This window comes from Silurus aristotelis (genome assembly GCF_946808225.1).
Source record: "Silurus aristotelis genome assembly, chromosome: 24".
NCBI classification, from domain to species: domain Eukaryota; kingdom Metazoa; phylum Chordata; class Actinopteri; order Siluriformes; family Siluridae; genus Silurus; species Silurus aristotelis.
In genome coordinates this window covers 3820424-3845459 of record NC_139597.1, presented here as the reverse complement: position 1 = coordinate 3845459, position 25036 = coordinate 3820424, and the positions used below count along the sequence as shown (strand labels likewise).

The 25036-nt window shown below is 37.7% G+C and overlaps 1 protein-coding gene across 3 annotated transcripts in view; it reads right to left on the bottom strand.

Annotated features, from left to right (window-relative positions):
* Positions 1–17915, bottom strand: part of lrguk (leucine-rich repeats and guanylate kinase domain containing) — a 28006-nt gene extending 10091 nt beyond the window's left edge. Inside the window, exons 1-12 of one of the 3 annotated variants that reach the window (XM_083527985.1) lie at positions 17833–17888; positions 17569–17709; positions 12226–12356; positions 10509–10607; positions 9242–9323; positions 8916–9016; positions 7642–7723; positions 6169–6293; positions 2234–2377; positions 2076–2156; positions 1602–1688; positions 523–629 (exon numbers count right to left, since the gene is read on the bottom strand). In XM_083527985.1, coding sequence (XP_083384111.1) covers positions 523–629; positions 1602–1688; positions 2076–2156; positions 2234–2377; positions 6169–6293; positions 7642–7723; positions 8916–9016; positions 9242–9323; positions 10509–10607; positions 12226–12231 — 914 coding nt within the window. In that variant the 5' untranslated portion in view covers positions 12232–12356; positions 17569–17709; positions 17833–17888. Of the gene's footprint in view, positions 1–522; positions 630–1601; positions 1689–2075; positions 2157–2233; positions 2378–6168; positions 6294–7641; positions 7724–8915; positions 9017–9241; positions 9324–10508; positions 10608–12225; positions 12357–12449; positions 12510–17568 lie in introns of those variants that run through there. The other 2 variants (XM_083527987.1, XM_083527986.1) reach the window with 2 other exon arrangements.
* Between the last annotated feature and the right edge of the window lie 7121 nt (positions 17916–25036).

The window sequence follows — 25036 nt, the reverse complement described above, 5'->3', positions numbered from 1 at the left end:
ACACACTCCAGTAATCATGTTAGTTCTCACTCTCCAGTGTTCTGTTTTGTTGAAAGTTTTATGTTCAAACTCTGATGTCACCCAAATTAGAATGGGTTCCCTTTTTGAGTCTGGTTCCTCTCAAGGTTTCTTCCTCATAACATCTAAGAGAGTTTTTCCTTGCCACAGTCGCCACAGCTGCTCATCAGGGATAAATACACACCATTCACCTTAACTGTTGATTTCTGTAAAGCTGCTTTGAGACAATGTCTGATGTGAAAAGCGCTATAGAAATAAATTTGACTTGACTTTATTAATGAACATACCACATAACCATTTTAAACCTTTTTAAGGCTTTCTTGAAAATTGTTTAATGTGTCAATTTGGAAATGAGAAAGCTGTCAAAGCCGTCACATTTAATATAAACCAAACTGTACCAATCAACATAGAGTTTCCAAAGCACACTAATAACTTTCTTTTAAACAAACTAATACCATGAAACAAAAAAGGGTAATTTTTTATGATCAATTCAGACATTACTACCTGTCAAAGATTCTTTGCGGCTGCATGTACTGGTACACTATTTGCGTCATGTGATCTCTGGCTGCGACCGTCTCTAGAGAAGGATCGTACTTGTTCACAGCCGAAACCTGTAATCGAGAAACAATCCGAAATGAATTTCCTTTTAAGTTTAATACATTGTACTCATTAGGAACCTGACTTAGGATTGGATACATTATATGGACAAATCACCCGACTGTGAGATTTGTATGTGGGTTAGTACATAAGTTGGGTACTGATGTAGGTGAGGTGAGAAGGTCTGGGGTGCAGTCAGTAATTCAAATCCTCCCGAATGTGTTCAATTCGGTTGAGGTCAGAGTTCCATAACAGGTTAATCAAGATTCCAACCAATGTAAAGTATATCTTCATGGAGCTGGCTTAATGGCATGCTGGAACAGTTTGGCGGGAAAAGTCAGATGTCCCCAGCTTCTCCCATTAGGGGGCGCCACAGCGGATCATCCGTCTCCATACCCCCCTGTCCTCTACATCTGCCTCTTTCACACCAACTACCTGCATGTCTTCCCTTACCACATCCATAAACCTCCTCCTTGGTCTTCCTCTTTTCCTCCTTCCTGGTTGCTTCATCCTCAGCATTCTCCTACTGATATACCCCATGTCCCTCCTCTGCACATGTCCAAACCATCTGTCCTTCTAATAAACTCGTTTCTAATCTTGTCCATCGTCGTCATTCTCAACGAAAACCTCAACATGCTCCTAATTCTATAACCGCACCTGTTGTTATGGAAAGCTTTGATTTTGATGTTCATAAACCCTTTATTAATTCTGACACTACAGTATAACCCAATTAATTATTATTATTATTATTTTTAATTCTGGCGATAATTTAAATAAATCATCACGTTTTTGCAACCAAGTGGCTTGCATCACTCAAAGGTCTATAAGCACAATCTTAAATATTAAAACATGAATAATTATAAATGATCTTTATTTCCATAAAGAATTTTTAACTGTCCATATGAGTTACATACTGTAAACTGATCAATATGATCATTCGAGGAACGCAAACCTCATGAGATGATACACTGTATATCATACAGTACCTTTTCTTCAACCGTCACAGGCTTCTCATCCAGAACACTTAGTTGGTTAAGGATGAAGGTCACAGCCCTTCTGTAGTCGGGTTGTTCCTTTCGAAAGACAAGAAGTATACTGAGTATTCACGTAATCATTAAAACTGATGAAGGACAAGAGGATCATTTTGGAAAAGAAAAAAAAAATACCTGTAATCTTTGAACATCATGCAGAGCATTATATTTTATAAAACGGAAAGAAGAAAGGAAAAATCAGGGAATTCATCAGAAAGGCAACAAGGAGATCCAAAGTCTAAAAAGATCGAATGCTCAGGTAGGAGAAAAAGAAATGAAGAAAAAGGGTTCTATGATCTTACAACAACCCAATGCTGCTTTTCATCCTGAGAACACCATCACCAAAGAGAAGCATGGTGGTGGCTGCGTAATATAAAGCGCCTTGTTGCTTCTCTGATTAATCCCGTGTTCACCAGGACACTGACTTACTTGTATTGGGTTTCTCTTGAGATTCAGCTCTCTCAGTAAAAGAAGGTGTTGCACATATGTATACTCTTTGATCTCTCCAATCTAAACACGCATAAACACACTTTGTATCAGGCTCACATAAGTGGTTAGATTGTCATTTTCATTTAAAACCATATTACCATATTGCTTTCGAGATTGAGGCTTCCAAGTAGGTGGAGGTCCTGAAGACCAGACATGCTTTGAATTCTGTTAGAGGACAAGTCCAGGATCTGCAGACTCTGGAGTGTTTGTAAATTCTCGATCTTCCTCAATAGATTCCCTTTCTGTGTATAGAAAAGATGATCAGGAAAAAAGCTTTGAAGCTTTGTGCTGCTAAAACGGTTCTGATCCATCGATCATTAACAGCTTTAACTTGTTCTGCAGTTTGAGCTACAGGAGCTCGTCTGTTGGATCGGACCACACGGACCAGCCTTCGCTCCCCACGTGCATCGATAAGCCTCATCCCCACGACCCTGTCGCCGCTTCACCACTGTTACTTCCTTGGAGCACTTTTAATAGATACTGACCACTGCAGACCAGGAACATCCCACAAGAGCTGCAGTTTAGGAGATGCTCTGACCCAGATGTCTAGACGTCACAATTAGTCAAACTCTCTCAAATACTTACGCTCGTCCATTTTTCCTGCTTCTAACACGTCAACTTTGAGGAGAAAAATTCACTTGCAGCCTAATAAATAATAAATCCACCCACTAACAGGTGCCACAATGAAGAGATCATCACTTATTCACTATTCACAATCTTATTCACTTTATAATCTTCTGAAGATACGATGACACAAAATCTTACGAGTGACTTCTCAGTGTTTTTAGAATGACAATGGTGAGGATGATGATGACAGTGGACACCTGCTGTAATAAGCATTTATAAATGCTTATGTAGGTTATGAGACTTTTCATAAAGGGCTATGGACACTGCCCTTCACTATACAGTATATCTTTCCCAGTTGTTCTCAGACAATGCCAGTTTGCACTCCTAGCATTTTCTGTATCATAACCTCGAAACAGCTGGTACAACTTGCTAATAATTCAGGGCCTTTCCAAACCTCTTACTGACCCTCTCCTCCTGTCATCCCAGTCCCCATTCCATTCCTATAGCTGCTCTGAGCCATTTGGCCAAACCCAGGCCCTATGCCCTACCCTTCACAAGCCCTGCCTGCCAGACAGTGAGGTAGACTCTGACTGCAAGGCAGCCACAAGGCATTGGATTCTCCGGTGCCAGGGTGCGATGGGGTGAAAGGGAAACTACCTGACAGAAGCCAGCAGTTTCACTGTGTGTGTTTGTGTGCACGAGCATTCATGTCCGTGTGTGTGTGCTATTGAACGCTGTCTAGACCCGCTCACACCGGCAGCTGTGGGAAAAGGACGGCAGAGAGCATGGCGTTGAAGGATCACTTTGATTAAGGACACCGCAAACACCCTTCAGACAAGCGGTGAAGGGTCCGGGGGGGGTGCATCGGCATGCCATCTGGTGGGCTTCGACGCGAGGCTCGGTTTTCTCATTTCTCGACAAAAGAAAAAAGCCCAAACTACAACACTGGTGTCAAAAGTGAAAAAAAAAAAAAAAAAAAAGGGGGGGAGAGCTGAGCTATGAACTGAAAAAACCCTTTCTGAAACAGAGGACACTAAGACAGTGAAGTGAGCTTGGACCAAATAAGAAGCAGAGGTGGCCTTAAAAAAATAAAATAAATAAATACAAATTTAAAAAACTGCAGACTCTTGACAGAAGCTGTACTGTTTGTCTGGCTTGTGACCCACAAAAGATCAAAAGGGCAAGTTTAAGACACTTGTGCTCATTGATATGTGGACAGTATGTTGTTGCTTTTTGATAAAAAAATCGATTCCAATCTACAATTTGCGCTTTGCTTACACATGGTTGCTACGGTTACAGTCGAAAAGTGTATTCAAATGAAATACGCTTTGGTTGGGGTTTAAACGATGTGTGCAGGGATTCATTTAAACATGTTTTTATACAATCAATCTGTCAGAAGATTTGCACGAACTACAATACAATTACATGTGACATGCGCTGCTACGCCATTAAACATTATGGAAGTGACATTATTAGTCATGATAATATTACACTCCTGGGTATAAACTGTCAGGGCTTTAGATTAAGTTCTTACATGATCTCTTTTAAGGACACCGAGCACCAATAATTAGAACCTATCCAGAAAGATATTTGTATAAATACAGCAGTAAAAAACAATGTGGTTTTGTAATGAGGCTCGTTTTTTTTTTTTTTTTTTCTACACAAATAAAAAACTATACAGCACCATTTACTATATTGCGTCTACCGTAATTTCCGGACTATTAAGCGCACCCAAATATAAGCCGCATCCGCTGAATTATACAAATATTTTTATTTTGAACATAAATAAGGTCTACACTGAAACTAATGAACTTTACACAGGCTTTAATGAAAGACGGTGTCTGCTACACGGCTTGTATCTAAACAGTAGCCTACCAAGAAAGTCATTGTTCACTGTCTTCCTCCTTCCTTTCACTACTATTTCTCTCGAGAGATTATCTTCTGGCATCGTCGTGCGTTTAAAAATCACCACCGGTGAATCTTTTCTCTCGATGCCGTGCAGCTCAGAACACAGGTGAAGTGTGTTTTCATGCCCGGTTGTTTTCAGCGTGACGAATGATTCGCATTTCCTGTAGACAGTCCGAGTGAGCGGCAGGTCAAACGTCAGAGGAACATCATCCATATTTATGATGTGGTGCGGCCCGATTCAGTGGGAGCGCATCTGATTTAATATAAAGAGTTTCATTGGTTCACCTGAACCCGTTCCGCAATTTCATTGGTCTAATGTTATGGGGTTCAGTTTTTTGAAAGTTTGTGAAACCGGGAAAAACCCAGGAAAAATCTATAAATTAGCCACTTCATTGTTTAAGCCGCGGAGTTCAAAAAAAGTAGCGGCTTATAGTCCGGAAAATACGGTAGTTTAAGCGTTATTGTATTATTATTATTAATAATAATGTAAATGAAGCAGGTTTGGAGCAATCACTAAATATTAAGCAGTGGTTATTCAATGTAGAAACGGTTTCCTATACTGCAAACTTATTTTACCTTTGAAAAAAAACGTTCGTTTAAAGATGTTGTCACTTCAGTGGAAAATAAAATAAAAAAAATAGAAAATTTAGTTTAATTAATTAATTAATTAATCAATATATGTGAAAAAAAAGTTTGTGGATTTGTGCTTCATGAGCATCTTATTCCACATTGAGTCCCCTTTTGCTGCTATAATATCCTCCACCTTTCTGAGAAGATGTTCCTCTAGATTTTGTGGAGATTTGTGCTCATTCAACAATAAGGGTGTTAGCAAAGTCAGATAGTGATCAAGGTGAGGTGAGGAGGCCTGGGGTGCAGTCAGGTGTTTCATAGGTTTTAAGGCTTTATAGCAGGAGATCTTCTATTCAATCCCATGTAAAGCATATCATCATAAAGCTGTCTTTGTGCACAGGAGCATTGTCATGCCAAGAAGCATTCAAAGACGTCCTGTACGATTGTGTGCCTTCAACTTTGTGCTTGCAGTATGAAGAGAAACCACCAAATGGGTGGAAAAGTCAGATGTTCCAATACTCTTGCCTATATTTGTGTCTAATAATATCATCACTTTAACACAGTAGAAGCTCTGAGGAAAACTGGATATTCTATATTTCACACAGCGAATCAAATAACCGTGTAGGCTTGCCAAGTAATTATTTACTGCTCTTGGCCTGGCACTTCATTTCTAACTCACTGCGTTCAACCGCACATCAATACGCTATTTCATTTCCGAGATACCGCTGATTTTTTTTCACAAAACGACACGCAACGGAAGTTTGAAGTGCTGAAATGAAAAAAAATTATAAAAACGCGCCACAATTATGATCCACATATTCGCCATAATTAGCTGTCTGGGTGATTTGACTTTGACAACCATTTTGATGAGCAATGTGGTGGAAATCACAAATACCACCGCATTAATGCGTCTTTTCACGTGCGCAGCCGGACAGAGTCCGAGCTCGTTAAACTCGGATCATAGACCTGTTGAGAGAACAGACATTACCAGGCAGAGCTGTCTGAGTTTGAGATTTTTGAGGCCACTGATGCGCAAGATCTTGTTGTGCTCCATGCTGAGATGAGTCAGACTGCTGCAGTTCTCCAGCCCCCGGATTTCACTGATGAAGTTATCTAACCATTGAGGAACCTGGTCAAGGTAACAACTGGAGATAATGATTTGTATAGAGAGATAATGTTTATAGTTTAGTAAGTTAGACACATTAAAATATCTCATAGTAGAGGTATAATCACTGTTCAGAGTTGAGAGAAATGTTGAGGAATTTCATTCAGACCTTTTGTATTTAAGGACTTTTCAGTGGTTATGTAAGAGTTCGTGAGAAAATGCACAGCTTAAATAAATGCTTATGATTCATTCACCATCTCTGGAAGGAAGATTATCCTGCACGATTATTATTTCAGTCTTTACAGACTGTTTAAACTATTTGGCTTACGCAGTCTTCTTGATTATGAAAGAAGGATGAGGTGGCATTTGAAGATCCTTGGACCTATAGTTTCATTGTCGGTAATCATCTCAAATGTAGTTCAAATACGAGGTGGTATCAAAACGTTTCCGGACTAACGGCGCCAACTGATGCTGTTCTGACCGTACGCAACGAGTCATTCGAGGTGTTTCGAGTGGCACGTGAGTTTTAACGAGATCAACCCCCTGAAAATGTCGAAACCATTCAGCAACTTGTGCATGATGATTGTCGGAGAGATCCACATGATCTCACTTCTGCACCCACACTGTTCGCCAGATTCGGCTCTGCTTCGCTTTTGCGGAGATCCGGCGCGAATCGCAGAGGGTACTCGACACGCTTTGAAAGGAAGACTTCCAGGATACATTCCAGAAGTGGCAGGAACGCAGTATTGTTGTGTGAAAACAGATAAATAATGGACTTTTTTGAAACTTCTGGTACCACCTCAGGACCTCAGGGAGTTTTGCTGAAATGTATGTTATGGTCTATGGAGCTGGATTCTGGGGTGCAGTCATTCCAAAGGTGTTCAATAGAGTTGCGGTCAGCGCTTTCTGTAGAAGGAGATCTTTCACTCCAGCAAGTAAAGCATGTCTTCATGAAGCTGGATTTGTGCACAGGGTTATTGTCAGGGTGGAATGGGTTTAATTCTAGTTTAAGCGAAGCGGAATTTCCATGCTACTGCATACAAAAGTTTGTGGTAACAGTTTTGAGGAAGAACCAAATATGACTGGAAAAGTCAGGGATACTTTTTTCCATATAGTGTATTATAATATATGGATATAAAATGTATTATATTTACTGTATAAAAATAGGTTAATATTATACTAGGGAATGATTTCATTAGAAATAAATGACTACTAATACAGAAGCAACAATAACAAGAATACAAATAATATAAAAAAAGAGTACTAATTGTTATTATTTTGTAAAGAGACATTTACAGTGCAGTGGAGGTCAGAAGACACAAAGATGCCCCCTAAGGGTTAAGTATAAAAGGATACAATCTAAAACTAGCTTGCGGAGCGACGTATAGGCAGACAAATCCTTCATTGAAGAAATGTGGTTGTGGGAGAAATTCACTTCCTGCAGAGAGGATTAAAGATTCATTAATTGTGTTAAAGAAGACGTTTGACATCTTTATGTAACTGAATACCACCGTATTAATCCCCATATTTAGTTTTTGGTTAAGTACAGTACAGTTTGCTCCTGAGGGACGAGCGATCAGCGTTCCTGTACCTTTCCTCTCTTCAAATCTGCCTGGTTCTTCCAGACATCCTACCTCTGAATAAAGTTCTCTCTGACCACTCTGTACGGTTTCACATCACCAGCCTAAAGATCTATGAAGTTACTAACTCAAGAACCTTTAAAGATAGATTTGGACTGTTATTTATATCAACAGTCTGCTCCGAAGGCTCAGGACACACAGGCTGCATTTAAGCGAATACCACTGCACACCTCAACAATGATGGAACTGTAATGAATGGACATTCGGTGCAACCCAGACGAGGACGGGTTTCCCTTTTGAGTCTGGTTCCTCTTAAAGTCTCTTCCTCATACCATCTCAGGGAGTTTTTCCTTGCCACAATCACTGATTAGTAATAAACTTTTAATTATAAGGAACAAATGTATACATCCTTTCATTAATGTTTTATCTCTGTGAAGCTGCTTTGAAAAAAGGTCCATTGTTGAACAAGTTGGCAACCAAATGGTTCATATTTTTCCAGTGTGATCATCATTGTAAATGAATGTACTGCCTTATAAATACCTATTAATACCTTTTAAATAGCCATAGAATCATATAGTTACAGGTGAATACAGAGTGAGATGATTGTAAACTTTTTCGTTATTTATATCCATTAAATCGATTTTTCCACTGCACACATCAATGACAGCTTTAACTTGTCCGTGTGGTCAAATTTTGTACTGCGGTTAATCGTATTGTCCGCTTTGTGCATTAAAACTCATTACACTCGCTGTCTTACTTTACTAGAAACACTGGAACACTAATTATCTTATCAGCCAATCATTGATCAAGTGGTAGCACCTGTGAACAGAAAATGCCTTGTTGATTAAGAGAATAAACAGCCTGGTTTGAGCTGACAGAAAGGCTCGTAACTCAAATCACCGCTCTTTACTAAGGTGGTGAGCAGAAAAGCATCTCAGTATGCACAAACCAAGAGGTGAGTGTAGAGTTAAAACCCTTTTTACAGGAAGCGTATGTGACCCATATAAGACATAAAAAAAAGTTTTCCTCTCATCTTATTTCATGTCTCACCTTGAGATTTTTCGGCGGTTGGAATCCAAAGAAGTCGGAGATTTCGTTGTGGGAGGCGTCGAGCGTAAGAAGGTATGGCATGTGGCTCACGCAGGACAAATCTAACGGTCACAAAACATTAAACATAAAGGAGAGATTGATGTTTTTGTTCGGTTTTGGTGTTTTTTTTTGTTGTTTTTTTTTTTTTTTACATCTTTAAAAGTGACATTTATCCTGAGAATATATGCACATAATAAAAGCACATGCCTGACAAAAAATAATAATTGTGTAAGTTTTTTAGTATTTTTAGAGTTTCTAAGATGAATAGATTGAAGGACGACGTGTACCTTTTATTTGGTTGTTGGGAAGTTCAAGTTTTTGAAGATGGATGTATTTGGACAAAATAGACAGGTTTTTCAAGCTTTTCTTCTATAAACGAAATAAATTAATAAAAGATAAGAATTAAAAACAGCAGGGTTCTGTGAAAGTGAATGTTTTTTTCCCATTCTCTTTACATCAGTAGTATGTAAAATTATATATACAGTATATATAAATTGGTAAATAATTCAATTTCATTTCATTTTAAACATCTAAGCGAAAAGATCCTGATCTTACTCATGTTATACACGGTTTAGTCAAAAGTATTGGGACACCAAACTTTTTCAGCCATGTGTTTTTTCCCCCCAAACTGTTAGCAGAAAGTCCCACATCTTTGGATGCTGGAGTATGAAATATTTTCTTCATTTAAACTGGGATATTCTAGTTCTAGCATAAAACCAGCTCCATGAAGATACACTTTACAAAGGATCGAGTGGAAGATCTCCTGCTATAAAGCAATAAACACCATTAAACACCGTGGGACGATTGTGAACTCATACTGCACCCCAGGCCTCCTCACCTCATCTACATTCACAAAATCTACTGAAACATCTTCCCAGAAGAGTGGAGGTTCATTATAACAGCAAATGGGGGCTAAATGCAGAATGTTCAGGAAGCACATACAATTTTTATGTTCAGGTGTCCACAAACTTGTGTCCATATAATGTAGTAACTATAAACAATTTTTTGTTCACAAACCCTAAAAAAATGTAGTGTGCTGAATAAGTTTGTGGATTTATATTTAGCAGGGGATTTGTTCTCTTTAACTCGAGTACAGGAACAATGTACGCAGTCTTCCACTGCACTTAAATACTTATACAGAAATAATACACAATTTCCGACCAATCAGGATCGAGAATTCTTTGTTCTCTGTCATTTAGGAACTTTTTTCTGAGGAGAATTTTCTATTTCTATCTATTATCCAGCATAAAGATTTCAGCTTCCCCCCAAAAATTCTTCATTTAAATTTCATTGAGTTGATTCTAGCAGTAGAATGTGGTTGAAATATCAAGATTAATATTCAGTGCAATTCTGAGATCACAGTCACAGGGTCTGTTTATTTATTTACTCAAAACATGTACTTCTTAATTATGAATATTATTATTATAATCATTGTAATTTTGATAAAAAAAATGACTGTTATTAATATTGTGTGTGTGTGTGTGTGTGTGTGTGTGTGTGTGTGTGTGTGTGTGTGTGTGTGTGTGTGTGTGTGTGTGTGTGTGTGTCACTCACAGGTATAGAGAGGGACAGATACACATGCTGTAGTCCTGTAGCTGAGCGACCCAAACTGGAGAGATGTTTAGATACTTCATGTTCAGTCAGTTCACCATCCTTCATTCCAAAATAAATAAATATGTATTATTATTATTAGTAGTAGATTAGGTAGTGGTACAGTGTGTAAACATGGTAACAGTAGTATTCTAATATTTGTTCTATGAAATTGATTTAATTTATTCCCAACAGTTTATTCTCCTCATTTCGTGTTTCTCATGGCTTCACTGCTTCCAGTACGTGTATGTGGATGTTCGATTTTTTGTCCAATCAGATTTCTGCGTCTATGTGCTGCCATGTCAATCTAATCTGCCCAGAGCCTTCAGAATCAGTACTGCTGGCTTTTTTACTATAGAGAATTTTATCAACAGGTCTTTATCTTTAACCAATCAGATTTCTGATTCTCCTCACAGGGCAGCTCGCTGGAGAATAGCGTCAGCATTATCCCGTCCTCTGATTGGTTGTTCAGAGGGAAACTGTTACAGCCAAGTTCGACTGGTAAAACACGTGTGTAGCTCTGCACACATTAATATATCAGAGTTAGACTTTTTTATGCCTAAATTGATTTGGTCTCGGACATATTTAACAATACATTTTAAAGAAAAGCTAGACCTCCTGAAGCTAGCTAGCGTGTCTCAGCCCGGGAAAGGGTTTGTTCTCCACTTCCAGACCAGTGAATACGAGCGGTACCACTGGATTACAGCCTCTGAGGAGCGGTGCACATTATGAGTCTGCATCTCTGGTGAGTAGGTTGGATTTTATTTACATTTTTATGTTTTTGTCATGTTATTAGACAAACATTGATTCTGAACTGCTCCAGATGTTGTAGGTGCACAGTTGTGGTTGTAGTGTAGAGGTTTGGAGCTTGCCTTAGAAATAACAGTAGTAGTATTAATACTGGTAGGTGTAGTATAACTAGTAGCGGTGGTAGTTGCGGTAATAGTAGTAGTTGTAGTAGTTGCAGTGTCTATTAGACTACTAGTACTACTAGTAAAACTCACTACTACAATAGTGGTGAACAGTAAAGAAGTAAATATAAATCGTTACTGTAATTAAGTCGCTTTTTAACGTATCTGTTCTTTACTGAAGTATTTAGTAAAACTTTTCCTTAAACTTCACTACATTTCAAAATTAAATCTCACTTTTTACTACATTTTGCCAAATCAGTCAGTCTTTTTTATTTATCAGCAGATAAAATCCACCAATCAGGATCGAGCGCTCGCTCTGTTTAGAACGTGTTTTGATCGTTCTAAACTCCAGACTCGAATACAACACACGTGACCTCATTTACACGATTTCTTTTTAAGTAGTTGAAAAGAAGGTTTTGGGTTCATGATCATTCCAATAGAAATCAATCAGTGATTGAGTCATTAACAGAATGATATTAATGAGTCAAACACTAATTGATTTCTGTTGGTAAAAGTAATACAATTAGTAGTAGTATTAATAGTAATATTAATTGTCTTACTATTAATGTAAATATGCAACTGATACTACTACTACTACTCCTAATAATAATAATAATAAAATTAAACACTTCTAAGATGAAGTAGGATCCCAGGTCATTTTGTGCACCAACTTCAATCTAAATCATTACTGCTGTAAATCTAGAAATCAAACATCTCCAATGTTTTTGAAAGTTTGTATATTAAATAAAAAGACCCGGTAGATGTTGTACCTCCATCGTGACTTTCCTGTTCCTCCTGCTGCTCTTTCAGCTCTGGAGACTCCTGTACCGGAGCTCGTGCTTCTCTCTCTGGTTCTTCACCCAGGAGGATCTCCAGCGTGTCGTCGAGCGGTTCTGGTCTCCTGAGAAACACAAACAGACCCGTTTTCTTTTATAATGTTTACTTTATTTGAAAAATTAATAAATAACGAAAGTAAGACAGAAAAGTTTTTCACTTCTATTATAGACCGGAAACGGGCGATAGCGATAAAGCACGCGAGAGAAAAAAGCGCCTCGGGTTAGCGTTTAAAGCCGTTGCTTAGCAACCGGGCTGAGAGAGAGAGCGAGAGAGAGAGAGAGAGAGAGAGAGAGAGAGAGAGAGAGAGACCTGCCCTGTATATGGCCAAAAGTTTGTGGACACCTGTATATATATGTGTGTGTGTGTGTGTGTGTGTGTGTGTGTGTGTGTGTGTGTGTGTGTGTGTGTGTGTGTGTATTATATATAAAGTAAAAGTGTCCATTTAATCGTTCACTTGAGTAAAAGTACAAAAGTTTTTGCCTTTAAATGTACCTAAGTATCCAAAGTACTGTGATTTATTATGGCTGTAATGTTCCTATTATCATTTTTTTATCACAAGACTCGTTACTTTAATCACTTCAGTTTATGTGAAAAGACTCGAATGTGACTCTTAACACACTGAACTATTAATAGAATGATATTAATGAGTCAAACACTGATTAATATCTAATAAATGATCATGAACCCAAAACCTTCGTTTCAACAACTTTAAAGAAATCGTGTAAATGAGGGTCACGTGTGTTGTGGCGAGTTCGAGTCTGGAGTTTCTCCATCATTTATTCCTCTCTAAATGTTCTGCTTGATGTTGAACTGATGCTGAACTGTATGTTGGTGATCAGTAGATACGCAAAGCACCAATAGTGTTTGTAGCTTGAATGAGGCCCTGGTGAACCACACCATGACCCGACGTCTCCTCTATTGATTAGTTTCAGTTTAAAAAAAGCTCCACTCTGCTTCAGCTTCCGTCACTGGATCAGTAACATGTTCTCAGTCCACACATTTGTACACATTTCTGAAAGCTCCCTTTCATATATAAATATTACCCTAAATGCATTTACTGCACAATTAAATACACGTGTGCACAATTTATCAAACTCTCAGAACCAATAACCATAAAACCCCTTGGCTAATTGTAGCTTTAAGATACATACAACATCTACATCCTTATAATATACGTCTTTTGAAGTTGAAGCTCTTTCAGCAGCACTGGAGATTCTCCTAACTCAGTTCAGTACCTTTTCAGTACAATCACAGAAAACCTTTACGACATCACCTTAATTAAAGGTAACCAAATCTATTAGTGCTACAGGAGTTTATCTACAATCCAACTACACTAGTGAGGGTGTCATTGTTTTGTTGCTACACACATTATAATAAACTACATACTATAAATTATAATATTAATAGAAATGTTGCTCTATGTGTAAAAGCATAGCAGGAAACACAGCATGACCTACGTGATGTTCAGTTATTAACCTATTATATTAAATGCATTAGTCTTTACTATCCTCCTAACGAGAAGAGCGATAGAGCTGCATACACACCTTTATCTATTGCATGTTCCCCCTCTACTTCTTTCCTCTTTTATTTTTTAATTGGTCTCCTGAGGGTTTAGACCTTTTTGTCATCCCTAATTATAATTTGGGTTCAGCTCTCCTTACTGACGTGACGTCACCCAGCCCCCGCCTCTCCTTTCTGATTGTATGAGTGAGGGAACTTCTTCAGGTGGTGGGTGCACACTCCGAGTCACGACCAGGTTCATTGGGGGAATGCAATAAAAAACAATAATGTTTTTTTTTTGTGTGTGTGTGTGTGTGTGTGAACATCCCTGAGAAGATGCCCATGTCACCTCTGCCTTAATCCGCCACTGCCAATCAAAACAAGTTTAAGACCCTGATTGGTCTTGATGTCACCCAAATAAGGATGGGTTCCACTTTTGAGTCTGGTTCCTCTCAAGGTTTCTTCCTCATAACATCTAAGGGAGTTTTTCCTCACCACAGTCGCCACGGCTGCTCATCAGGGATAAATACACATCGTTCACCTTAACTGACAATGTCTGTTGTGAAAAGCGCAATAGAAATAAACTTCACTTGACTTGATTGGTGACTTCCTGTGTGATTAATAGGTTAAGCTTTTATTCGCTCATAAATAAAAAAGGAACGACTGATTTTGAGTAATGTAGATTAGTAAAAAGTAAAATATTTGACTTTGAAATGTAGTGGTTAAAGTTAAAAGTTTCCCCAAATGTACAGCTCGAGAAAAAGTACAGATACGCTGAAAAAAACACGTAGTATCTGTAGTGTAGTGTAATGTACAGTAACAAACTATATTTACTTCATCACTGTTCACTACTGAATACAGTAAAACACCGTTAATTCACGGCTCGGGAATTCGCAGGTTCTAATTTGGAACGTAAATAACGGCAAGTTGCGGATTATTTTAAAATTGGCGGGAATCTGCAGCGGGACCGAATGTTCAGGAACGTTAGGAATAACATTTGAAACTGTGTTTTTACTCAAATATTTTATACAAATTTTTAAAACACAAAATTGTATTGTATTGTATTAAAGTGACATAATGTCTAGATGAATTCACTGAGGTACCACAGTGGTCCCCCGTTCCGAGTTTCCGCTGTATATATATATAAATCAACAAAAATGCAAATGCAAACTAGTTCTAAGTGTCTGCTATTAAATGACATACCTGTGATCATTGTAGCACAAACAGAAGATAAATAGTTTAGTTTCAGAAAAGACGAATGAAATGTTACAGTGTAACATCACAATATCCACCAGAGTGATGTGTAACAATGAAATAAGGATTATGACAAAAAAGCATTTAAAAGTTTTTAATTCATCGCTGATGTTTCAGTATAAGTGGTGTGTGTTTGCATGTGTTACATTAACATCATCATCATCATCATCATCATCATCATAAAACTGAACACCTAAACCTTGTGTGTCTGTAAGTTTGTTCCTCTCAGTCGTAGTAATGACCATAATAAAACTCAAACACTGGAACATTGTGTAAACATTGTTGTCATGATTTGTGTTTGTTGCCCAGACCTTTCTCAGGAGAGCTTATTTTTCCGTTTCACCTGGTCAGACTTCTCCGTTCTCTGCTCTTTTTCCAGGGTTTTTTTGACAGGTGTATCTGTAAGTATTGCTGTCTGTCTTCTGTTTCTTCCTGTTGCAGGAATTTTCTTTGGTACAGCTTTTGTTATGGGTCGCAGGTCACCTGGGGATAAAGTTGATCAATTCTTCAGCACAGGTCGAACATTTCAGGAATGGTCTTGTGGGCAGCTAGAGGAGAGGTCAGATGGATAGCTGGAGGTGTGATTGGTAAAACTCACTCTCCTCAAATATGTCTGGATTGTATGGCTAGATGTTATTTCTCTTGTTCCTTCTTGTTTTCACTGTGGTAGCCTACTCTAGACATTTCACCCTTTTGCCACCGATCTTCCCAGATGTTTTATATCATCTAATGCTTCCTTTAGTATCCTGAGGGATACCCCTTAGTCTGTCTTACTCTTCCAAAACCTAGTCTTACTGAAATGAAACGATGTACGTACACGCAACTAAATTAGCTTAGGGCTGGTTGTAATGTTTTACTAGAGCAGAGTCTTGTAGCTGTGAATTAGCTCACCTTACAGCTGACAGCTAATGTATTAGCAACAACAACTGCATGAAAAACGTCTACACAGATACACAAATATCATTTTACTTTGACGAGTAATCAGGCTTTGCAATCACAAAAATAATTTAAGTTTTTCCCTTTTAAATGTTGTCAGTCACAGGGTTCGACTAAACTTGCATGTATGAAGTAAATCAGGTGATTTGTAACTATTTCCTGATTTGAAAAATTGTAAGTGTTAAAAAAAGTGACCCATGTTACAACTATCCCCATATATATATATATATATATATATATATATATATATATATATATATATATATATATATATATATATACACACACACACAACACTCGGCCTCAGCCGCCTACAATCCTGTCACCAGTTGACCACTGTTCCTTCCTTGGAGCACTTTTGATAGATACTGACCACTGCAGACCAGGAACATCCCACAAGAACGTCAAACGCTGTCAAAAAATCTCCTCTGTTTGGGTCGTTGCTATGGTAACCAGGGAGGTTATTAGTGCACATCGCACCTGCATGGCCAGGTAAGTCTATACGTCTATGCTCATTCTAAATCACTACTAGAACTTTAAATAAGATCTGGAGATTAATGAAGGGAAGATCAGATCATTTTAGTGACTCTTTCAAACTCGTTCATGAACGAATCTTTGTTTGTTTTTTGTCATTTAGTTCGTTTCTTTCCTCTGATCAGAAATGAAGTAAAATGTTTCACATACACAAATTTGACTATAGTTCCAGTAATGAAATTATAACAGTGCAGATATAAATGGTGATAAACGGAATGAGTAGCTTCAAATCTTCTGGTGTGTGTTGTTAGTTATTATATATATTATATTATATTATATATTATATTATATTATATATATATATATATATATATATATATATATATATATATATATATATATATATATTTATATATATATATATATATATATATATATATATATATATATATATTTATATATATATATATATATATATATATATATATATATATATATATATATATATATATATATATAGGAGGCCTGGGATACAATCAGTGTTCCAATTTGTTCCAAATGTGTTCAATAGGGTTGAAAGCTCTGTAACAGGGGAACTTCCACTCCATCCCAAATCTTCATGGAGCTGGCTTTGTACACATGGACATTGTCATAAACAGGTTTGGGTTTCCTAGTTCAAGTAAAGGGAAAATGTTTCATGCTCCCACATCCAAAGACGTCCTGTACAATTGTTTGCCTCCAAATTGGCAGCAAGAGTTTTGTGGAAGAACCATGTATGGCTGGACAAGTCAGTCCCAATACTTTTGCCCAAAAAGTGTATTTAACATTGTAATTATTTCCCTTTATTTATATATATTCATTCTTCTTTTATCACTACGTTAATCTGTTTAGAGTGAAAGTGAATCTGGTGACCCCAAGGCAAAAAGTGTGTGTGTGTGTGTGTGTGTGTGTGTGTGTGTGTGTGTGTGTGTGTGTATATACACCGATACCCATAACATTAAACTTCCCTGTCTAATATTGTGCAGGTCCACTTTATGCTATTAAATCATTTCTGACCCATCAAAGTCTGCTGGACTTCACAAGACCCCTGAAGGTGTGCTGTGGTACTGTACCTGTGGTACTGTCCAGCAGGTCCTACAGCCACTTGATTGGATTGAGGTCTGGGAAATTTATTGGTCAAGTCAACACCTTGAACTCTAGGTCATGTTCCTCAAACCATTCCTGAGCAGTTTCTGTTGTAGCATGTTATCCTGCTGAAAGAGCAGTAGCACACTATTATTAAGGTAAATTCTTAGCAAGAACGTGCGTTGGATCAGTGTTTAGGTACGCGGTTCAACATAAAGAACCGGACACAACGATTCCCAGTAGAACATCACCTTGAGCATCACACCACCTTCACCAGCTTGCCTTCTTTCCATAGTGCATCCTGGTGACATCTCTACACCAGCCCCGGCATAGCTCAGACTGTACCAAGATACTACTACACAAATTGAGCACTCATTGTGCACTCTACATCAGGGGTCTCCAAACCATGGCCCACGGCTGAATTCGAGATGCCCCCACATTTGGAACAGCCCCCTGAACAATGCCAGAGACATATTTTAAAAAAAAGATTTTTTTTTAAAAAGCTTCAGCTTATGAAGTTTTAGAAGTTCCTATAAGTTCTATTACATTTTGTATCATATCAAAATAGCTTTTACTGCTTTTCATCTGTCTCATGTCGACATTTTTCATTAGTAAAGACAAATTATTTTCCTCTTTGGCCAAACTTATGGTAGAATTGACTTCCTAAAGTTGGCGTCTTTTCTTTACACGTCATCTATATAGTAACTGTTACACAAAGGAAGGTGCGGAGCCTCAAACACAATTTCAGGCAGCGCAGGTTTGTGAGGACGTGAGATTGCAAGCTAATGAAGTAGGATGTAGTAGTTCAGCAGATGAGATGTTGGCCTTCTGACCAGAAGGCCATGGGTTCAAATCCTGCCACTGTTGGGGGTCTTTGGGCAACGCCCTTAACCCTTTTTTGCTCAGCTGTAAGATACTCAACTATAATAACTGTTAGTTGCTCTGGATTTGGGCTTCTACTATAAATATAATGCTATTTAGAAAATCATGAATGTATACTATGGAGAGAAGTTTGTGGACACCTGAGCGTAAGATTGGAATGCTTTTTTGATGGTATGTGCTGTTTGAACATCTCATTCCCCATTTATTCCATATTTACTGTTCTAATAACTCAAAGTAACTCATTTATTGGCTTTAGGAGTACGATCGCACGAGGTCATTCGAACTCTCAGTCTAATATGTCAAATAAACATTGGAGGTTAATGATTTGCCAGCGGTGGACCATCAGGACGAGCAAAACCACCAAATCAGAATAACCAAGTTACTTTTTAATAAATTTTTTTGTCACTGAGTATGTATAAAATTATTCCCAATAGTGTATTCTCTTTATATCATAGTATTTCTCTCAGTTGTATAGCGTCTATAGTGTAAACTACATGTTGCTTTAACCAATCAGATTTCGGGTTTGGTGACACCGGCGCCATCTAGCAGGTGTCCATAAAATATTGGAATTTTCACCACCTTTAATATGAATGGTCGGAGAACGCACTGGTCAGATTCCCAAACCGCACCTGAAGCAAAATGCACAAGTTCAAATATATTTGTGTGGATTTAATAGCTGATTTTTTTTATTCCACAATGGCTGACAGAGGAGAAGAAATTGATTTGGTTGCAGATACAAGATGAACTGTTGAAGAAAAGCTGGACATTTTGAGGAAAGATCGGCCAAAACATTTCAAAGCTTGTTTGTGTTTTTAATTTTGCGCTTTCTATCCATACAGTCCGGTGTATGCAGGTAGTGCGGCTGTGGCTGCAGTGAAAGGAGACCGGTTAAATTGTGTTCATTGGGTTTCTGTCTGTGATGCAGCGCTCTGTTATTTCACGTTTCTGTAGAACATTGATGGTTTCTATATCCGTGGCATCATAATGATGGTATTGAGAGGTGGTCTAATTCAGGAAGGACAACACTGAAGGCTTTGGTGTAAAATACCTCTGATACACCACTGTGTAATAGTATTGGGGATGTTTTCTTGGCACACTTTGGGCTGTTAATACCAATCACTCATCTCTTGAATGACAGTGTATTTGAGTATTTTTGCTGACCATGTGCATCCTTCATGGCCACAGTTTAATGCTATTTTCCGAAAGATCCCTCCAGCATTACAATGCAGCATGTCCCATAGTATTTTAAACATGTGGCATTGAGTTCAAGGTTCTTCAGTAAGGTAACTTGTGAGGTTTGCACACAAAGAAGAGCAAAGTTTTAAGAGCAATCAGTGTCTAAATAAAGTGTGAAGTGTTTATTTACACACACACACACACACACACACACACACACACACACACACACACACACACACACACACACACACACACACTTTACTTCACTTCAATAATAATATTTTTTAGTTCCATAAATTGCAACCCATTTCCCCACATACAGCATGAAGCTTTAACAAAACTGCAGATCCCATAAGCACGGTTGCATAATAAAGAACCTGCTGACTCTTCTTTCACTAATCCATACATACATAAATCCATACATACATCCAGCTATTTCTGGGATCATAACGAGTTTGACAGTTGGTCTGTTCTCAGTCTTGTGCACTCTGCTGGATCTGAATCTTGTTGATTTCCCAGCAAAGCACCGAGACAATCTAGTTATATCGAACTAATGTGCATTCTGGCTGAGATTTTTCTTCATTAGCTGTAGAGCTAATCACTGGATCCATATCCCACAGGGTTTAGCTTGGTTTCCCATCACTAGGCTTATACTCCTAATGGCCTCATGGCTTATGGAAAGTTCTTGACACCCCAGAAGGCAACCTAAAGGTTCTTGACATCCATCACATCAGACTGGGCATCTCTCTAATCCATTTTCACTCCTTCACCTTCCTCCTGCAGATGTGCCTTATACCTACATCCTGTGTGTTCTGAATTACTTGCCATGATTATCTCTGGACGTGTTTGGAGCAAGACCTGAAGAGAAAAACACTAATAACAGAGTGATATTTTTCTATACACGTTATTCATAAAACAATCTACATAGACAACATTATTCGAGGACTTGAGATCAATGGTTAAAGCATTGGACTCTGGATTACACCATCTAAGTTTAAATCCCAGCACCACCAGTCTCCCTTTGTTGGGCCCTTGAGCAAGGCCCTTAACCCTCAACTGCTCTGTTGTAAGACGCTCTGGATAGTTGCCATAAATGTCAAATGTATAGAAACGAGGCCTGGGGTGCAGTCGGCAGTCCAATTCATCCCAAAGGTATTCACTAGGGTTGAGATTAAAGTTCTATAACAGAAGGTTTAAGATCTTTCACTCCAACCCATGTATATAAAGCTTCATGGAGCTGGCTTCGGCCACAGAGGCATTGACATGTAAATTCGTGTCTCCGAGTTCAAGTGATGGAAAATTACATGTGCCACCAGTGTTAAAAGTCAGTGTTTGATGGTGAACTTTGAAGTGTAATGAAGAATGTCTGTGTTTGATGGTGAATTTTTATGTTTAAGTGTAATTGTTGGAGTGTAATGGAGAATGTTGGTGTTTAATGGTGAATTTTGGAGTGTAATGGAGAATGTTGGTGTTTAATGGTGAATTTTGGAGTTAAATGGAGAATATTGGTGTTTAATGTTGAATTTTGGAGTGTAATGGAGAATGTTGGTGTTTAATGGTGAATTTTGGAGTGTAATGGAGAATGTTGGTGTTTAATGGTGAATATTGGAGTGTAATGGAGAATGTTGGTGTTTAATGGTGAATTTTGGAGTGTAATGGAGAATGTTGGTGTTTAATGGTGAATTTTGGAGTGTAATGGAGAATGTTGGTGTTTAATGTTGAATTTTGGAGTGTAATGGAGAATGTTGGTGTTTAATGTTGAATTTTGGAGTGTAATGGAGAATGTTGGTGTTTAATGTTGAATTTTGGAGTGTAATGGAGAATGTTGGTGTTTAATGGTGAATTTTGGAGTTAAATGGAGAATGTTGGTGTTTAATGGTGAATTTTGGAGTGTAATGGAGAATGTTGGTGTTTAATGTTGAATTTTGGAGTGTAATGGAGAATGTTGGTGTTTAATGTAGAATTTTGGAGTGTAATGGAGAATGTTGGTGTTTAATGGTGAATTTTGGAGTTAAATGGAGAATATTGGTGTTTAATGTTGAATTTTGGAGTGTAATGGAGAATGTTGGTGTTTAATGGTGAATTTTGGAGTGTAATGGAGAATGTTGGTGTTTAATGTTGAATTTTGGAGTGTAATGGAGAATGTTGGTGTTTAATGTTGAATTTTGGAGTGTCATGGAGAATGTTGGTGTTTAATGTTGAATTTTGGAGTGTAATGGAGAATGTTGGTGTTTAATGTTGAATTTTGGAGTGTAATGGAGAATGTTGGTGTTTAATGGTGAATTTTGGAGTGTAATGGAGAATGTTGGTGTTTAATGGTGAATTTTGGAGTTAAATGGAGAATGTTGGTGTTTAATGGTGAATTTTGGAGTGTAATGGAGAATGTTGGTGTTTAATGGTGAATTTTGGAGTTAAATGGAGAATGTTGGTGTTTAATGGTGAATTTTGGAGTGTAATGGAGAATGTTGGTGTTTATTGGTGAATTTTGGAGTGTAATGGAGAATGTTGGTGATTAATGGTGAATTTTGGAGTGTAATGGAGAATGTTGGTGTTTAATGGTGAATTTTGGAGTGTAATGGAGAATGTTGGTGTTTAATGGTGAATTTTGGAGTGTAATGGAGAATGTTGGTGTTTAATGGTGAATTTTGGAGTGTAATGGAGAATGTTGGTGTTTAATGGTGAATTTTGGAGTGTAATGGAGAATGTTGGTGTTTAATGGTGAATTTTGGAGTTAAATGGAGAATGTTGGTGTTTAATGGTGAATTTTGGAGTTAAATGGAGAATGTTGGTGTTTAATGGTGAATTTTGGAGTTAAATGGAGAATGTTGGTGTTTAATGGTGAATTTTGGAGTTAAATGGAGAATGTTGGTGTTTAATGGTGAATTTTGGAGTTAAATGGAGAATGTTGGTGTTTAATGGTGAATTTTGGAGTTAAATGGAGAATGTTGGTGTTTAATGGTGAATTTTGGAGTTAAATGGAGAATGTTGGTGTTTAATGGTGAATTTTGGAGTTAAATGGAGAATGTTGGTGTTTAATGGTGAATTTTGGAGTTAAATGGAGAATGTTGGTGTTTAATGGTGAATTTTGGAGTGTAATGGAGAATGTTGGTGTTTAATGTTGAATTTTGGAGTGTAATGGAGAATGTTGGTGTTTAATGGTGAATTTTGGAGTGTAATGGAGAATGTTGGTGTTTAATGGTGAATTTTGGAGTTAAATGGAGAATATTGGTGTTTAATGTTGAATTTTGGAGTGTAATGGAGAATGTTGGTGTTTAATGGTGAATTTTGGAGTTAAATGGAGAATGTTGGTGTTTAATGGTGAATTTTGGAGTGTAATGGAGAATGTTGGTGTTTAATGGTGAATTTTGGAGTTAAATGGAGAATGTTGGTGTTTAATGGTGAATTTTGGAGTGTAATGGAGAATGTTGGTGTTTAATGGTGAATTTTGGAGTTAAATGGAGAATGTTGGTGTTTAATGGTGAATTTTGGAGTGTAATGGAGAATGTTGGTGTTTAATGTTGAATTTTGGAGTGTAATGGAGAATGTTGGTGTTTAATGGTGAATTTTGGAGTGTAATGGAGAATGTTGGTGTTTAATGGTGAATTTTGGAGTTAAATGGAGAATATTGGTGTTTAATGGTGAATTTTGGAGTGTAATGGAGAATGTTGGTGTTTAATGGTGAATTTTGGAGTGTAATGGAGAATGTTGGTGTTTAATGGTGAATTTTGGAGTGTAATGGAGAATGTTGGTGTTTAATGTTGAATTTTGGAGTGTAATGGAGAATGTTGGTGTTTAATGGTGAATTTTGGAGTGTAATGGAGAATGTTGGTGTTTAATGGTGAATTTTGGAGTGTAATGGAGAATGTTGGTGTTTAATGGTGAATTTTGGAGTGTAATGGAGAATGTTGGTGTTTAATGGTGAATTTTGGAGTTAAATGGAGAATGTTGGTGTTTAATGGTGAATTTTGGAGTTAAATGGAGAATGTTGGTGTTTAATGGTGAATTTTGGAGTTAAATGGAGAATGTTGGTGTTTAATGGTGAATTTTGGAGTTAAATGGAGAATGTTGGTGTTTAATGGTGAATTTTGGAGTTAAATGGAGAATGTTGGTGTTAATGGTGAATTTTGGAGTGTAATGGAGAATGTTGGTGTTTAATGGTGAATTTTGGAGTTAACTGGAGAATGTAGGTGTTTAATGGTGAATTTTGGAGTTAAATGGAGAATGTTGGTGTTTAATGGTGAATTTTGGAGTTAACTGGAGAATGTTGGTGTTTAATGGTGAATTTTGGAGTTAAATGGAGAATGTTGGTGTTTAATGGTGAATTTTGGAGTGTAATGGAGGATGTTGGTGTTTAATGGTTTAGAATTTTCAGGTTCGAATGTGATTGTTGAAATGTAATGGAGAATATTGGTATTTGATAGTGAATGTTGGTGAACTACATGTACAATACTGCCCTTCTAATTAAAGACCTTGATTAAATGGATCACATCATCCCAAAATTAAATCCTTACACATTTCTTGACTCCAACAATTAACTTCTAGCTATTAGTCTATAAATCTGAACCGAGAACAACATTCACCAACGTTCTTGTAGATATGAAACGGATATTGTGTAGATATGAAACACAGGAGCTGATTTACAATTTCAGCCCCATTCTTTGAGGTCTGGAGAGAAAATATCTGAAGCACAGGTATTAAAAGAATTGTGATTTGGACCGTGATGAAACACCACACAGAGTTAATTTTATTTATTTATTTATTTTTTGGGATTCAGTGATACAGTGAAAGCAAACGAAGCGAAAGAATAAATCTTGCAAAACCATTTAAGCAGCAAAAAAGGTATAGAAATGATAAAATATAATAATAATAATAAATCTAAAATATATTTCTGGGCATTTTTTCTGCTGAAGACTGGTGATTAGAAAAATATGCCTGAAACTAGGAATTGAGGTGGTAAGCATCAGGTTGAAGCAGCTCTGGGAAAACCAGCTTCACTTCGTCGAGCTTCTCTCCTGTGACGCTTCTGCGACCTCCCCGTCGCTCGCCCGCCGTACGCACGCGATCATTCAAATGAAGTCGGAATATTAAAGATGTTTTTCGTCGCGTTAATATGTTCGGCAGCCCCCGTGGGCCGTTATTGATTCCTGACACACGAGTCATAATGATGTATCGCTGCGCAGGCTTCGGGGAGCGCCGTTGCCTGGTGCCCGTGTTTCTGTATCGACAGGGCTTTCTTTCTCCCTCTCTTGTTAAGCACTTTCTTCTGAGTTAATGAACTAAAAACACCATGGGGCAGAAAGAATGAATGATTTGTGGCTCGCTCTGTGTGTGTGTGTGTAAGTGTGTGTGTGAGTAAGAGAGAGAGACAGACTAAGTGAGTAAGACTTAAGAAAA